The sequence below is a fragment of the Magnolia sinica genome, chromosome 13, assembly GCF_029962835.1.
Source record: "Magnolia sinica isolate HGM2019 chromosome 13, MsV1, whole genome shotgun sequence".
NCBI classification, from domain to species: Eukaryota; Viridiplantae; Streptophyta; class Magnoliopsida; order Magnoliales; family Magnoliaceae; genus Magnolia; species Magnolia sinica.
In genome coordinates, this window is record NC_080585.1 from 22,407,707 (window position 1) to 22,423,530 (window position 15,824).

A 15,824-nucleotide genomic window follows, 5' to 3' on the forward strand; every position below is an offset into this window, starting at 1 on the left:
AAGTTTCATTTTTCATGTTTTGTCCTGGCACGTATATCTTTCAGCAAAGAATGACCGCATCTAAAGTTTCAATCATACACACATCTCCATATATTGTAAGATTCTCAGCACGACACGTCTCTCAAGTTGTCTTTTTTATTCTTAGGATCTCTCCCTACTATGTAAGCATCTTTTCTGATATTTGGTAGGAGGGTGCTGGCACATGGTAGCATCCTATTCATTGAATGTACTTGTGGCGGGTCAGGTGTAAACACATGGCTTGCATCTGATCAATTAAGAAGGAGAAATACAACAAACCATCCACATTTAACTAAATAATGACCCAGATATCTAGTGTAGATCTACCTGTCTACAAGATTTAAAAATAATAAAAATAAAATAAAATGCCGGACTCAACAAACCAATGGTCCAAATCATCAAACAGTGAGCCCCACTTGTTGGTATATTGTGGCAAAGATGTGAGCCACATGACATATAATATTGTAGACAACCCCATTCAAATTGAAACTAAACTATTTTTTAGAAGTCACTTGAATTGAAAAATTTTGTAATTCTATGATTTTTCGCCAGCAATAAATGTTGATGTAGAAATCTAGTTAGCCCTCTGGACTTGTGTACCTACACAAGAAACAGACAAGGAAAACCCTGACTAGAGCAGGGGACCTTCCGATGCCTATGTCAGGAAATGAATCTAAGTCTAGTTGAGTATTGAGGGGTTTTGGGTGTGAGATTTTGGGTACCTTTCACCATTAGAGATGTCCCTATTTATAGTTGAGGAGAGGCGGTGACGTAGAGGAGAAGCGGTGACGTAGGGGAGATCTCCCTATTTAATATGTGCATACTATAGAGGGATTCGGAACATAAACGCCTAGGGGAATCTTCTGAGATCCTTGGCGAAGATATCAGGATCCCGAGCGTATCACGGATATCCTCCGAGATCTTTGGAGAATATCTCAGCCGAATCTCTCTTGGATAAGATTTAATTATTCGAAATTAGTGAAGATGTGTAATAGGAGACCGAAGTGATCTTGGCCGACCTGACCTAGGAGTAGTATGCCGACCTTATTTAAGGATAGTACGCCGACCTGGATTCTCTGACGAGCCTTGACTCTTCTCTTAATGCCGTGTAGATTGTTGACCTGGCGACTTGCCCTTATACTTTATGTTGGGGCAGTGAGGTCAAGCTCATTTCCTTAATAAAATTCAGACGACATATGTTGTGGGAAGTCAAGCTTAAGAGTCCGACTTGGATGCTCGAATGAGCTTCGAGCCTCCCCTTATAATTTGATAAATGACCGACCTGCCAACTTGTCTTAAGAATTCGAGGTGGTCTTGGCTAACCTGGATACTTGAATGAGCTTCAAGCCTCCCTTTATCATTGGGTATATGGCCGACTTGCCAACATGCCTTCATATGTAGTAGGTAACTGACCTCTTTTCCTATGCCATTGAGGAACTCATTGGTCATGACCAGCGTTGACCAACCTTATGTCCCGCAGAAATATCCAAGCTGACCTCTTCTCTTTAACAAGTCATTTTTAGCTAGTAGATTCTAAATTTTATTTGACTAATAGCAACTAAAAAAATCAAATGCATTCATTACATTTGAGTCAACTCCACACCCCATATGCATGATTCATAAGTAGAAGTAAAGACGTCTGTTGCTTACGTACCAGAAGCGTTCACAAATATCTCCTGAGAAATTATTTTTAATAGTCAATATGGAATTACAAACACATAAAAGAGAATACCTTCGGGATCCATTTCCACCACAGAAATGATAGGCACACAGTCCACTAACCAACCATTGCAGACCGTTGTTTTCGCGGTCATTCTCAATGCCTTCAAAACGCATTTATTGCAATCCAAGTAGACTTAAAAGCTTCCAAAACGTCACTCGTGGACCTAAATTGCTTGAGAGGTGATACAAAAGGGACAGTATCCTCGTCACGCGTGGTAAGATCGAGGGCGTGCCTACAACCAACCCAGCACCATGTCGGGGAGAATGTTCATCAGATCCAACGGTCCATCAGGTCTGCTGCCATATTTTCACCACGGATCAGTAAAAAACAGTGCAATCAAAGATTTGGGTAACTGCACCATAAGTAATGGTGTAAAATAATGCCTAAAAACTCTAAATTCACAGGAAACAATGGTTATGGGTGCAGCTTAGTGGGTGTTACCCTAAAGGTAGGGCCTACCTTGATAATATATTGTATATCCATTCCGTCCATGCATTTTTTCAGCCCATTTTAGGATGAGGTCTCAAACAATAAACACATCCAAATCTCGGGTGGACCACACCACAAGAAATAGTGATGATTGAATGCTCACCATTAAAAACTTCCCAAGGCCTACTATAAGCATACCCTTAGTGTTTATTTGTCATCCAACATATTTATAAGGTCAATCAAAACTGGATGGAGGGATAATACAAAGATCAGCTTGATCCATAACTTTTGTGGCCTACAAAAAGCTTTTAATGGTTATTCACCACTTTTTATGGTGACGTGGTCCAGCCGGGATTTGTATCTTCTTAATTTTCGGTGTACTATTCTTATATGATCTGAAAAATAGATGGGTGGTGTGAATATGAAACAAATTCACCAAGGTGGGCCCCACATGGTAAAGGTAACACCCACAAAGCTATTATCGGGCAGCGGTGACGTGACAGCTAGGGTCGTACACGAACTGAGTTAGCTCGGTTAGCTTGCTCGACTTGACTCGAAAAAATTTCGAACCAAGTTAAAGCTTGCCCGAGCTCAACTCAACTTGGATCACACCAGTTCGATGGCTTGGTTACTTTGATAATGATATTGCTCACCAAGTGTTTGATGAAATGACTAAACGAAGTATCAGCTAGTGGCAATGAATATATGTATATGAAATAAATAACCTTTTTTTTGTTGATTTTGATGTTGGGCAAGGTGTTTGATGAAATACCGTAAAATCATTGCAGCTGTCTTATATAAAGTGAGAATTTGAATGTGCAGTCCATGTGTTTATGAAAATGCTGCACAGGTGAACTCAGCTTGATCTTGGCTCAAACTCAACTTGAACTGACCCGAGCTGCTGACCAAACCGAACTGAGCTAGCCAATCAGGCTTAAGGGTCGAGCCAAGCCAAGTTCGCTTGTTTACACCCCTAGCGATGGCTATCTGCTCCCATTGGTGATTGAACGCCCACCATTAAAAATTTACTGGAGTCACAAAGATCAAGCTGATGTTTGTATTTTCCCTTCAGTCTAGGTGGTTGGATGGCTCGGTGGGACCTAGGACGGTTTCAATCGTGGGAATCATTATCCCCACCGTTCCTGTGACATTATCCACTTGAGCTTTAGATCTGTTTCATTTTTCATAGGTCCATATGAATAGATGAATGACATGGATATAAAACACACACAACACACATCACGGTGGGCCCCACAGCACCTAACATATCGGCACACCACCACTGGGAGTAACGTGGGCAACACCACGTGTAGTCCCCCGCCTTTTGTTTTTTTCTTAGTCCTGGTCAGAAAACATCATAGCCCACATGACGGACGGGTGGATCTCATCCACGTGAGTCCCCAACGTCACGCCCCCACATGGCCACGCGTATTCATGCAAACCTTTTCGATTGAAAACCCACGTGGCTACGCGTAGACATATAAGTGCGTGTGGGGCAAACAACTTCACGTGCGAGAGATCCACATCGTCCATCAGGTGCATCACCTAATTTTTGTCCTCCAACATCACACTTATCCAAAACTCAAGTGGCCTCACTACAGGAGACTTTGTAAAATCATGCCTAAAACCTGATGTGGCCCACCTGAGTTTCAGAACAGATTGATTTTTGGAACATCCCTGCCTTCATCCCGGCTATTCATGTCATTCGATGAACGGATTGGATGGCATATAAAAACCACAGTGGGCCCCACACTCAACTACTGGTGGGCGTTCTTGGAAACTCTACCTGAGTTTTTGGACAGGCCTGATTTTTGGGGTTTAGGAGTGAAGATGAGGCAATGAATCCGATGAAAGGAGTGGATCTCATGTATGTTGTGTAGTGCCGCTAAATTAATAGAAGACACAATTTGACTTCTGCTCGGAGAAATTAATGAAAACGCGCCATATGCGTGTACGATGCATAAAAACTACAATTGCGCTTTTTCATTCGATGAAACTCCCCTCCTTACTTATTTTTCTCCCCAACCCCTCTTGAGGGGGGTTGCACTGTCATATAAGGTCAACAGAGAGAGAGAGATGTCTCAAGTCCAACCCTTTGAACCACAGGTTTTGGTCCACCGAGAGGAGAACATCCAATCTTTCATGGGCATGCGACATCCAATCCGTCCAATAGGTTGGCCTCACCATGAGGACTGTCTTCTGCAAAAATCAGCCACATCCACTCATTGAGTAGACAGACTTATATTTTTTAATTATCAATGGCTACGCAGTGCTTTCTATGGTGTGGCCTCACTGATGAGTCGATGGGGCTGATTTTAACTTGATCCTCATGGTGGGGCCAACCTACTGTTGGGCGTCGCAATCAACCTGATTTTTGGGCCGAGGACCTAAAGTATGATGACGCACCAGATGGCTACAGTGGATTTTTTTATTTTTATTTATTTTTTAACACACCCCACACACTCACGCTAGTGGAATTTCACCACCTACGGGTATTCGAACCCTTGACCCGGAGTTGAAACTGCTGAGAGGCTACAGTGGATTTCACATACATTAGGATGGCCCTGTAAAATATCAAGAGTGAGGGTCCCTCCCACATACATCAGGATGGCCGTTGGGGTGACCCAACTGAATCACGAACCACCCTGATTTTTGGGCCCAGAGCCTAAAGTGTGATGACTTATCTAAGGGTCTGAGTGGATTCGCATACGCAACACGGTGGACCCTATAAAAATCAAGGGTAGGCATCTCTATCCCAACTGTTTTCCTTGGTATGGACCACTTGAATCCTGGAGCAGCCTGATTTTTGAGCCTTAGGCCTAACATGGGCTGATGCATCTGTTGATCGGAATGGATTTCAAATACACCACGGTGTGTGTGTATATATCTCATGTCCAACCAGTTGGACCACAAGTTATAGTCCACTTGGTGGCTAACTTCCAACCTATTAAGTGCATGTGATATCCAAGCCCTCCAGTGGGTTGGCCCCACCCTGAGGATCACCTCATGCAAAAATCAGCCATATCCAATCATCAAGTTGGCCACACTTCTCTTTTTCTATTTTATCAATGGTTAGAAAACCTATTGGAATGTTTCAATGCCCCCATCACTCAATAGGTTGGAAGTTATTCACTGGATGGACTGTAAACCATGGTGCAACCAGTTGGTGTGGATGCCCCTCACACATCAAGGTGGGGCCCACTGAGCTATATATATATATATATATAGGTGCGCTCCGCCTGGTTATTAAATAACTTTAAATAAATAAATAAATTACTTATAATTGATCATAAACCAAACTTAGTCATCTCAAGTAGGTTACTTATCTACTGATGTAAGCAGAAATGTAACTTATTTGGTGGTATCCAAACGGGGCCCAAAGGATTTATGTAGTAGCGAGACTGCCAGAGCTTACTGATCAGATGAATTGTCCACACTTCAAATCAAATAAATTGGCCCCATCATAGGTATAATACAAAAATCTTACTGATCAGATGATCCAATCCATCTTTAATCCACAGCCATCCATTTCCGAAGCCATGGATGAATGGTTACAATTACCTAAGAAAAATGATTCTTTAGAGTCAACAGCAATCCATGACAGGCCCTAACAAACAGACGGTTCAAATTGTTGATTGGAGCTACTTTTGTGTAAATTACCTTGACTGTCCATATTAACGACTATTGATCAAATGATTCACATTTGTCGAATCAGCATGATGCTTACATGATAGCTCATGAAATGTGGGCTGAACCCGATGAACGGTCTAGATCAATGGATTGACCATTTAGACGTCCAATACAACCCAGTGCAATAACTTATAGTGCTGTGAGAGCACTGGAACCTCTCTCTCCCAGTGCTCCAGTACTTTCAGATAATCCGTCCATTTGAACAGTTCAATTGATCAATCTGCACCATCTATCAAGTCCATAACAAATTTCATGGACTATTATGCAAAAATTTCCCTAACCAGATTATCTAATCCAACCTTGATTAGGCCCCATTCTACAGCCATCCTATTTTCCAAGCTATGGCTGAAATGACTATGATCGCCTTAAAAAAAGTTAATTCTTTGGAATCATAGGCAATCCATGTGGACCCGAACAAAGATGGATCAGATTGATAATTGGACCTATTTTTTGTAGTACAAACAATCTTGACCATCGATATTAAAAGGTCGTTAATCTATGTTTAGTATTTGTTGGATTAGTGCAATGTTTGCATGGTAGCCCATGAAACATGGGTTGGACCTAACAATCAATATGGATCAATGAATTGGATTGAATAAGACTGTCCAAGTGGACCAGATGCAACTAGGAGCTCTATAAGTTAGCATTCATTTCTCATACGCACGCACACGCGCATGCACATGCACAACACTGACCACACACACACAGATAGTGCTAGGGTTGAGAAGTGATAGGGTTGTTGATTGAAGAGGTAATTTGCAGAGCCCATGTGGCACCCATGTGGACAATCCAGGACATTTGTAGGATGGGCCCACCATGAAGATCCTGGACCAGAATCAGGCCAAACCACCCCCATCAGGTGGGTCACAGGTCTATGAGAAAAGAAAAAATAAAAATAAAAATAAAAATTGAGTGGTTACAGGAAGATAACTGAATTTATTCAACACGCGGTCCGCTTGTTGAGTGGGCCTTGATTATTGGGCCAGGCATGTTCATGGCGGCACCAAAATGATACGTGCAACTTGATAATTGGGTCATGGCATGTTCATGGTGGCCCCCACCTATGAGTGGACCTCGATTATCAGGCAATGGCATGTTCATGGCGGCCCCCACCTGATGAGTGTAGAGCCCACACACATGCAGCACGAACTGCCTCTTCAATCACACTCCTCAAGTGACTCCCCAAAGATCAGAAAGAAGACATGGGAATAACATGAAATATGATATGTGAAAAATGTCTTTGTGACGAGAAAGACAATTACTCTTTAAGCCATTTTGATCGATTAGTTGGTGGAAACGGTCTCAGGTGTGGACCGCCTGAAGGGTTGGCGTTGATCAGGAACTCCGTCTTTGAGACGCTTGTCTTCAAACCATTTCACCACTGTTTTCCATGGAAGGTTTGTCACATGCACTATGCTGCTGATCATCGTATTCTGCATGATATAACACACAAAACAAGTTTTTTTTTTTTTTCAAAGGAACCCATGAATTCTTTCCGAATGATGAGAATAAACACAGAACTAAAATATAAATCAACAACAAACAACACATGCATAGGCGTTTGTGTTAGTGTTTGTGTTTGTGCATGTACATGTATGGGCGTATCTTGACACAACTCCAGCCAATGTAATGCCAAAAATCCACAGCCAAGAAATCTCAAAAAGATCTATGACAGAACACATTCTGTGTACCATGAATCCACTCTAGTTAGTGCAATTCCAATGAGTACACAATTAGAAATTGGCATGCCGCACACATGCCAACCAGTTATGCGTGGAACATCCGTCTGGTGCACTGGTGGCCCCTACCACGAAGATGGCCACAAGAAAAAATCAGGTTGGTTCACTAATCAGGTAGGTCACCCATAAACCAAAAGAATGGACGTTTAAAAAGATCTGCCAATGGCTGCCGTTCATCGGCCTGATTTTATGGATTTGTTATCTCATGGTGGGGGCCACAACATGGACTGCTTAGATGCCCAACATCTCGTGGGTTGGCATGTAACAGTGCATATGGACAGTGGTGTCTCTGCCCTCTGGGGCTATCAAATCTCTGATTTCCAACAATGAGAACCACCTGCTACCTTAATTCCATCTTAAGCGTGCTGTAGTATAGAAAACAGAGATGTAAGTAAAAAGATGATCAACTCAAGTAGGCCTGAATTCTAGGATCTCAACCCAGATAACCATTGCAAGTGCACAAGTGCCAAGTGATACATATGAACCATTATCGAAATAAGAACCCATAAAAAACCATGACTGGGTTTGCAGCTACATAACTTGGATAGTCAAAGACAGTTTAAAAACTCAAACACTCAACTCAATATCCAGTCAGGTTGGGTTGACTTGAAGACTTGATTTTACTCGCCTTGATATTGAATAATTAAAGAATAACATTACACTAATCTATATTATAATGCAAATGGTAGGGGGCATTTTTGCCCCCCACAATTAGTTTCCAATGGCTTAGGAATGAGTCGGTACCCAAGTGGTTTCTGACTTGTCCTCTGCCCAATCTCTCTTCCTTTTTTCTCTCCACGTGCCTCACACATGCCATACAGCCTAGTCATAGATAATTAGGAATGCTATTGAGTATAAAGTAGCCAAACCAAATCATAAAAGTTGAACTTGGCTTGCTAATAGACACTGTTCCCTTGACTGCTTGAGGTCATGGGTTCAAATCCCGCAAACCACTTGAATTATTTATTTAAGATAAATCAACTTAGCCAGTGACTCGGTTCAAGTTGATCAAGTTGACTGGGTAGTCGAGCCGACTCAAAAACTTGTCCCAAGTTTGAACCAAATCACCTGACATTCATCATCATTATCATCATCTAAGCCGTATCCCAACAAATTGGGGTTGGCTATTCATAATCATCATCTAAAAGCCGTATCCCAACGAACTAGGGTCAGCTACCTGAATCTTGTTCTGCCATTCCACTCTATCAAGGGTTATAACTTCTATTAGACTCAACTATTTCTCATTGCAACCAGGTTCCGATGCAGCGTGTCACTTATAGGGAACAACCTAGCATGAGTTTTGAATGTCATGTCGTTGGGATTCATGAGGAAAGCTTACTTCAAAATAAAGAAGCATTCAAGATGAAATTATGGCAAAATTTTCACACTGGCTACCAACCTAATGCAACCCTCATTTACCCAGATTGGAACCAGCAATGAGAGCACAAAACAAACAGTCGACATAATAGTCTATCAGATGTGCTGATTAAAATCAACGAGTAAACAAACAGTCGACGTTCAACAGGTGGAAATTCCACCAACCATGAGAATTTCATTTTGGAAAGACAATATCAGGTAAAAAGGCAGGGATTTTGGCTTTTAAAGTACAACTTAAGGTTGTGTTTTTAAATTCATCTTTCTATTCCATAATGTTGTGTATGTAACCTTGAGTTTCTTTACTTTTTCTTTTTAATCTAATGGTGCAGATAGAAATTGTTAAATTACTCACTAAAAGAAAGAAAGACTCTTGAATTACAAAAGTTTTTAAAGATTCTTGATTTACAAAAGTTTTTATCACCATTACCAACTTGTCTAAGATCTTGATTACAGAATCTTGGTCAAAATCTTTTGTAATTACATGCTATATTGAGTTATCTTGTTTTCTTACTAAAATTCAAGTTGTCAAAATATTTAAGCTAGACTATGGTGATTTGATAAGAGTAGTTCAAGATACCAACAAACAAAAAATATCCAAGCTACAAATACATAATGATACATGCATAGCCGTTCATACCCCTTCATATAATCCAGATTAAGGTCCAGGCCAAAATTCAGGCTGTTTTGTGAGTAAGGTAGGCCCCCATGAAGTTCAAGGGTGGGTGTCCCATACCAAATCATTGCCTTATGTGGCCCACCTTAGTTTTGGATAAGGCAGAGTTTTGGTTCATGGAGGTTTTAGGCGATGCATCTGATAGTCAGGTTGGATGGCAAGGATGTCACAAGGGCCCCACAGCTGCTCAATACCACCATAAGCTAATGGTGGTGCCTAGAACGTGCCCCTTCTATAATATGGGTGTGTTGGTAAGGGTCCATGTAGAATGTCCACCAAATGCAGATGGATGTGTCCACCACCCTGAATAAGAATGGGATGATAACAGATCCAACCCATTCTCATTTGCATGCTCTTTTGGGATGCAGTTTGCATACAGGAGCATTTGCTGCATCCCACCATCCACCTTTTCTGGGTGCACCAAACGGATCCAATTAGACAAAAATGTGCACACCAGGTCACATTTGACTCCATTCTCATTCGGGGGCAAGTCAAAGCAGCCAATCATAATATTTTTGCAGAATCTCGGCATCATTTAGATGCATGTGAGAAATGGCCTCTCATGCATGACATGGAAAAGTAATTATGTATTCATATATGGATTGATTATTTCCTCTACTGTGCAAATACCAACATAAAAATTTACTCACAGTGGGACGTTTCGTGCGACAGTAGACTCTTTCAAGAGTTTCAAGTTGTACTTTCTTCAGCCGTTTTTGGGAAGACCACCTGCTTCGCATAACATGGACCGGTGCTTTTACCACAGGCTCACACTCTTTGACATCCACCAACAAAGGAGAAGATTCGACCGGTTCGCTTTCAGGCTGTGGAGATGGAGGCTCTTCAGGTGCTGAGATGACTTTATCGGGTAGAGAAGCGCACATCAGTAGAAGGTTTGGAGGGAGTTCACGAAGCAATTCAAGGACCACAGCCCTATCGAGTCCAAGCTCTGCTGCAAGACTTTTGATCTGGAAAAAGAGAAGTGTTAGATTTTTGGGAAAGAGAAATGCAGAGGATATTCACATAAGAGGGGTAAGAATCCTCTTCGCGGCACATCGAGCACAGCTCATGTGTGAGCTCTGAGCCATTCCAGGCAGGTCCCATATTGAACATGCCCCAGTCCCAAAATCAGGCCGGTCCACCACACATGTGATTGAATATGGATCATCAGTCGAAGTATTTAGACCACCAGCTGTTATGGTAAATGCGTGCCCACCTGATGAATGGACCAGATCAGCCTATTTGTGAGCAAGCACATGATCATGCCAGGGCCTGCATGATGACGGACCAGACATTGCAAACAGTTTCGCTGCTTGTCTGTAGATGCCATCGATCCACTTCAAGGGGAATCATTATCAGGGTCTTCACGAAAATGTATGAGCAGCAGGAATGATTCAAGCCATAACCATGCTTCTAAATGAAGGTGGATTACGCTAGTTTTGCGGCGACCGATCTTTAAAGCAGATGCCAATCTTCGAAGTTGCCAATTTTTAAGCTTCAAAGGCGGTTCTTCTTCATCATCATCATCTTCGCTTCCGACAACATCTGTGTTTGAGTCTGATGCACCGGATGGTTCATCATCAAACCCATCACCAAATGAATCCTCCAGCTCTTGTTCTAGCCTAGCTAGGTCTTCCTCACTTATCTCATCATCACCATCAAATGCAGACATCTCATTGTTTTTTAGATCTTCTTCCAGCTGACTAAAGAGTGCCTCAATCGCATCTTCATCTAAATCACCTTCTACCTCATCATCATTTTGCCGTAATTTTTTCTGCAAGAAGAAACCGATTGTGTTGAGCCTATGATTTCAAATACAAAAAAATCACCTTGCCATTGACCAGCATTCTCTACTTTTCCTTATGTGAACACAGAGATTTATAATTAGGAAAAAGAAAAGAAAAGGAATCAAATCATAGTTCTAAAACTCAGTGATTCGACTAGAAACTTCGTCAATTCACCATGAAACTTGATTGTGAGTCACTCGATCTCGACTCAGTGTCTCCCCCCGAGTTGACTCAATGACTCAATCAACTAGACTGCTCGCCACGACTCAAGCCAAGTCACTTACCTGAAAATCATTTTTTATAAAAAGTGAGAGGGAGGGTTCAAGGTCGAGACCTCTCCCAAGAAGTACCAAATGTGTTGCTAACCAGCAGGCCAAGCTCTGCTGCTTAGTATCTCTTTATTTTTTTTATTTTTTATTTTTGACATTTTATCCTAATACAACTACATAGTCTACATGAAATATTGATAAAATTATTAAATTAGTATCTCTTCATTTATATATATATATATATATATATATATATATATATATTACATTTTATCCTAATACAACTACATAGTCTACATGAAATATTGATGAAATTATTAAATCAATTATTACGCAGAGGCGAGTAAAAACTCATCCAAGTCTTCAAGTCAACCCAACCTAGCTGAACATCAAGTTGAGTCACGTTTTCAAGTTTTTAAACCATGAATCAAATAATAAGTTTCAGTTTCAAGATATAAATAAAAGATTCTGACTGATTTTGCTAGGAAAGTACTCCATCAAGCTCAATTTGTGAACTTCAAGGCCATTGATGAGGCATTCTTCCATGAGTTTGTAGAGGTAAAGTGGAATGGGGCAGCAAGCTACAAGGATGACATTGATGACTGTGCCAACACATGGCAGCGGAAGCAGGTACATAGACATATTCTGTTTTAAGTAATCAAGTTCCAAAAGATTGGCCAGGGCAGGCATCATCTCCATCTTGATGACACATCCCTCCACAATGCAAACAGAACTGCAATGAAGAGAGAGAAGAGCAAGCTCATGTTTCTTGCATGGGAATTGTATAATGGGTATGAAGAGCATCTCACCAGTGTTCAAAATGAATATCTGGGTATGAAGAGCATCTTACTAGTGTTCAAAATATATGTAAGTATTGGGTAGGAGCATCTCATGCATTTGGTAACTCCAAGAAGTTAGTTTTTAATACTTATCATATCCAATGTTTGCAATATCGATAATATCAGCTGATATTATCGATATCGCATGTCAGCGAGACGAAATCGATGGGTACTAACAAAAATAAAAAATAAAAAAAAATGAAGCCCAGATTCTTGAATATCGACGATAATATTGCAAGATATCGCAAAGTACCGTTATGTCTCGGTGATGTCAACGTTTTTTTTGTAAAGGTTTTTACAATGTATCAACGATATCGTTGATACTTCACAGGAAACGCAATGTTGCCCTTCCCAAAACCCCCAAAAACTGATTTTTTTTATTTTTTTTCCCCCTTTTTCTTTAGATTTCACTCTTCTAACCTGTTGGTGGGTGGATTTCGGTCCATCCTTTGCTTGGATTTGGGAGAAAACCCCACATTCGAAATTAGAATCAGGATTTTCTTGCATTTGAGGCCATTTCTCATTCGATGAGTAATTTTTCATTTTAATCCCTTTTTTAAAATCATATAAAATGAATGTAAAATCATAAGAAATCTTTGATTCTTCATGTTTTGCATGCAAAATTAAGAATTTCAACCTTCAATTTAGAGATTTGAGTGTAGGTGGACCAATTTGGGGAAAATTAGGAAAAATTCAAAATTTTCTTAATTTCTCCCAAATTGCTTGCAATGTTGCATTCCAAACATGAAATCAAGCAACTATGAGGCATGATCTACAGATTTGATAACTTTTTTTCAAATTTCAAAAAATAAAAGTTATTTTTAATTAAATTATTTTTTTTTCAAAATTTCCCTTCAACTGGCAACCAATTGAGTGCAATTTGAAACTATTTAGGAGTGTTTGATGAAATGATCATCACATACACTCTAATTTCCAGATTTGAGTGTAGGTAGCCCGATTTAGGGAAAATTTTGGAAAATTCCAAATTTTCCTAATTTCTCCCAAATTGCTTGCAATGTTCCACTCCAAACATGAAATCAAGCATGTAATAGGCATGATCTATTGATTTGTTAAGTCCTTGTCAAATTTCAGAAAATAAAAATTATTTTTTAATTCAAAATAATAATAATAAATTATAAAATATATTTTTTTTCAAAATTTTCCTTTAACCAACTGTCAATTGAGACTAATTTCAAAGAATTTAGGAGTGTTTGATAAAATGATCATCATATGCACTCCATTTTCAAAATTCAAAGTGTAAGTGGCCCGATTTGGGAAAATTGAAAAAAAAATCAAAATTCCCCCAATTTCTCCCAAATTGCTTGCAATGTTGCACTCCAAACATGAAACCAAACATGTATGAGGGTTGATCTACTACAGCATTATGGATATGGCAACCAGTAGGGATACCCAGAAGCTCCTTCTATGCCCATAGCAGATCCATATCAGCCACAGACTGTGACGATTATACAGTACCCACAAATGGGCATATTGGTTCAATTCGAAGAGGATGAGTACCAGTGTTATGTTAGGGAGTATCTTAATTAGTATCATTCTACTATGACCTGAGCACAGTATTGTCGATTTGTGAAGCAACAATACTATTCCTAACCTTATCGAGATGGAGACAATGATTATGAGCTACCGCGCAACTTTATACGGGTCTAGGCCATTGCCAGTTACGTCATTCATAGGTATATTTCTCAATTTCTACTTCTTGTTTTGCTTTTGAATAAATTGGTTGTATTTTCATACATTTCTTCTTACATTTATAAATGTTATGAATTCAATTTGAATATAGTTGCATTAGTTTAGTCAGACGGCACATAGCTTAGGACCTCATACAAAGGAAACCTATTATGTGCACTTTTTTTTAGATATTATGATTTAGAAGTGTATTAATGTATTTTTTTTAATAATCCCTGAAGTTTCATTGAAAAAATCAACCAATTTCCTAATGTTTCCCCGTGTTTCCCAAAAAGTGCGATAAATCACCCAATAAACGATATATCCCGTGCGATAACTGATGTGTATCTATATCCCAAGGGCACGATACGTAACAAGATACTGACACTGCGAGCATTGATCATATCCACTTGAAGGAGAGATGATGAGTCTTAGGTGCCAAGTTTTAGTTGGGTCATAACTTCATTACAATTCATAACAAACTGTACCGTAGAGAAAAATTCCGCAATAGAACACCAACAAAAGTCTTAGATGCATTTTTCACCCATTAAAAGTATATACATGGTGTAGATCAAACACCCCCAAAAAAAAAAAAAACCAACTATACCGTAGAGAAAAATTCCGCAATAGAACACCAACAAAATTTAATTTGAATTGAAAAAAAAAAAAAAAACCCAAAAATCTCCACACCAGATAAAGCAGTTTCAAGCATTCAAAAAGCATGTCATCCCATCCCCAATCGAAAGCAACATCCAGAAAAAGAAATGGCAAAAATGGAACCTGATATGGTAAATATCATATTTTTATAACTGTAGAGAAAGAATGAATGAATGATAAACCCCAAAAGAAGTAAAGGACGAAAAGAAAGATTATTTTTTTAACCTTTTCCTTTGAAGATGGTGTTGTAGCAGAGGAACTGCTGTTTCTGCGGCGAGAGAAAGCGAGTAAAGGGCGAGGCTGCGTGACACTTGGCAGGAGAAGCGAGGTTGGTCTGGTGGGGCCCACGAAGAGCCGATGAGACTGGTGAGGAGCTGTTGCTGCTGATATAATCTTGAGAAGAAGCTGAGATGGAGCAGAAGAAGAAGCCATGGCTACAGAAGATTTTCTCTCTTTCGTTCTGGCTTGAGCTGGGGAGTTATTTGATACTCCGCAGAGAAGGCCACCTGATGCACAGGCACTCAGAAATTGGACACGTGGCCTATACTAACTCGGACGCGGATTGCGTACTACCCCCGCCCGTTCCTAGCTCCGAACGGGCAGTTCTGTGGGCGGCCCCACCGTGATGTATCCGTATATCCAAGCCGTCTATCCCTTTTCTCATATTATTTTAAATATGGGCACAAAAATGAGGCAGATACAACACTTAAGTAGACCACACCAAATAATAAGCTTGGTTACACTAAAATGCACAAAGCATTAAATGTGGTGTGGCCCATTTGAGCTTTGGATCTGCCTCATTTTTGTTTTAATGCCTTAAAATAATCTGAGAAAAGTGATAGACGGCCTGGATATACAGATACATCACGGTGGGGCAGCCCACAGAACTGTGCGTTCAGAGTTAGGGACGGGTAGGGGTAGTATGCAATCCGCGTCC

The 15,824-nt window shown here is 40.3% G+C and overlaps 1 protein-coding gene across 4 annotated transcripts; it reads right to left on the reverse strand.

Moving 5' to 3' along the window:
- Nucleotides 1–1,603: 1,603 nt before the first annotated feature.
- Nucleotides 1,604–15,396, reverse strand: LOC131223217 (protein OVEREXPRESSOR OF CATIONIC PEROXIDASE 3). 4 transcript variants are annotated; one of them, XM_058218541.1, is made up of 5 exons: nt 15,113–15,396; nt 11,082–11,423; nt 10,300–10,617; nt 7,123–7,293; nt 1,604–2,034 (listed from the first exon to the last, which is right to left on the reverse strand). In XM_058218541.1, exons 1-4 carry the CDS (start codon nt 15,317–15,319, stop codon nt 7,144–7,146), a joined length of 1,017 nt encoding a protein of 338 aa, XP_058074524.1. In that variant the 5' UTR covers nt 15,320–15,396; the 3' UTR covers nt 1,604–2,034; nt 7,123–7,143. The 4 variants fall into 4 exon arrangements, with proteins under 4 accessions (XP_058074524.1, XP_058074523.1, XP_058074525.1 ...); XM_058218540.1 differs by having other exon boundaries at nt 1,604–2,037; XM_058218542.1 differs by lacking the exon at nt 1,604–2,034 and adding an exon at nt 6,435–6,732.
- Between the last annotated feature and the right edge of the window lie 428 nt (nt 15,397–15,824).

What these genes read in the sequence shown, in the direction of transcription:
- LOC131223217 (XM_058218541.1), bottom strand. Translation starts at nt 15,319, where the DNA reads ATGGCTTCTTCTTCTGCTCCATCTCAGCTTCTTCTCAAGATTATATCA. An exon ending in CACCATCTTCAAAGGAAAAG is followed by an intron (nt 11,424 to 15,112) that starts GTTAAAAAAATA and finishes TTCTTCTTGCAG; the next exon opens with AAAAAATTACGGCAAAATGA. An exon ending in TCGGTCGCCGCAAAACTAGC is followed by an intron (nt 10,618 to 11,081) that starts GTAATCCACCTT and finishes CTCTTTTTCCAG; the next exon opens with ATCAAAAGTCTTGCAGCAGA.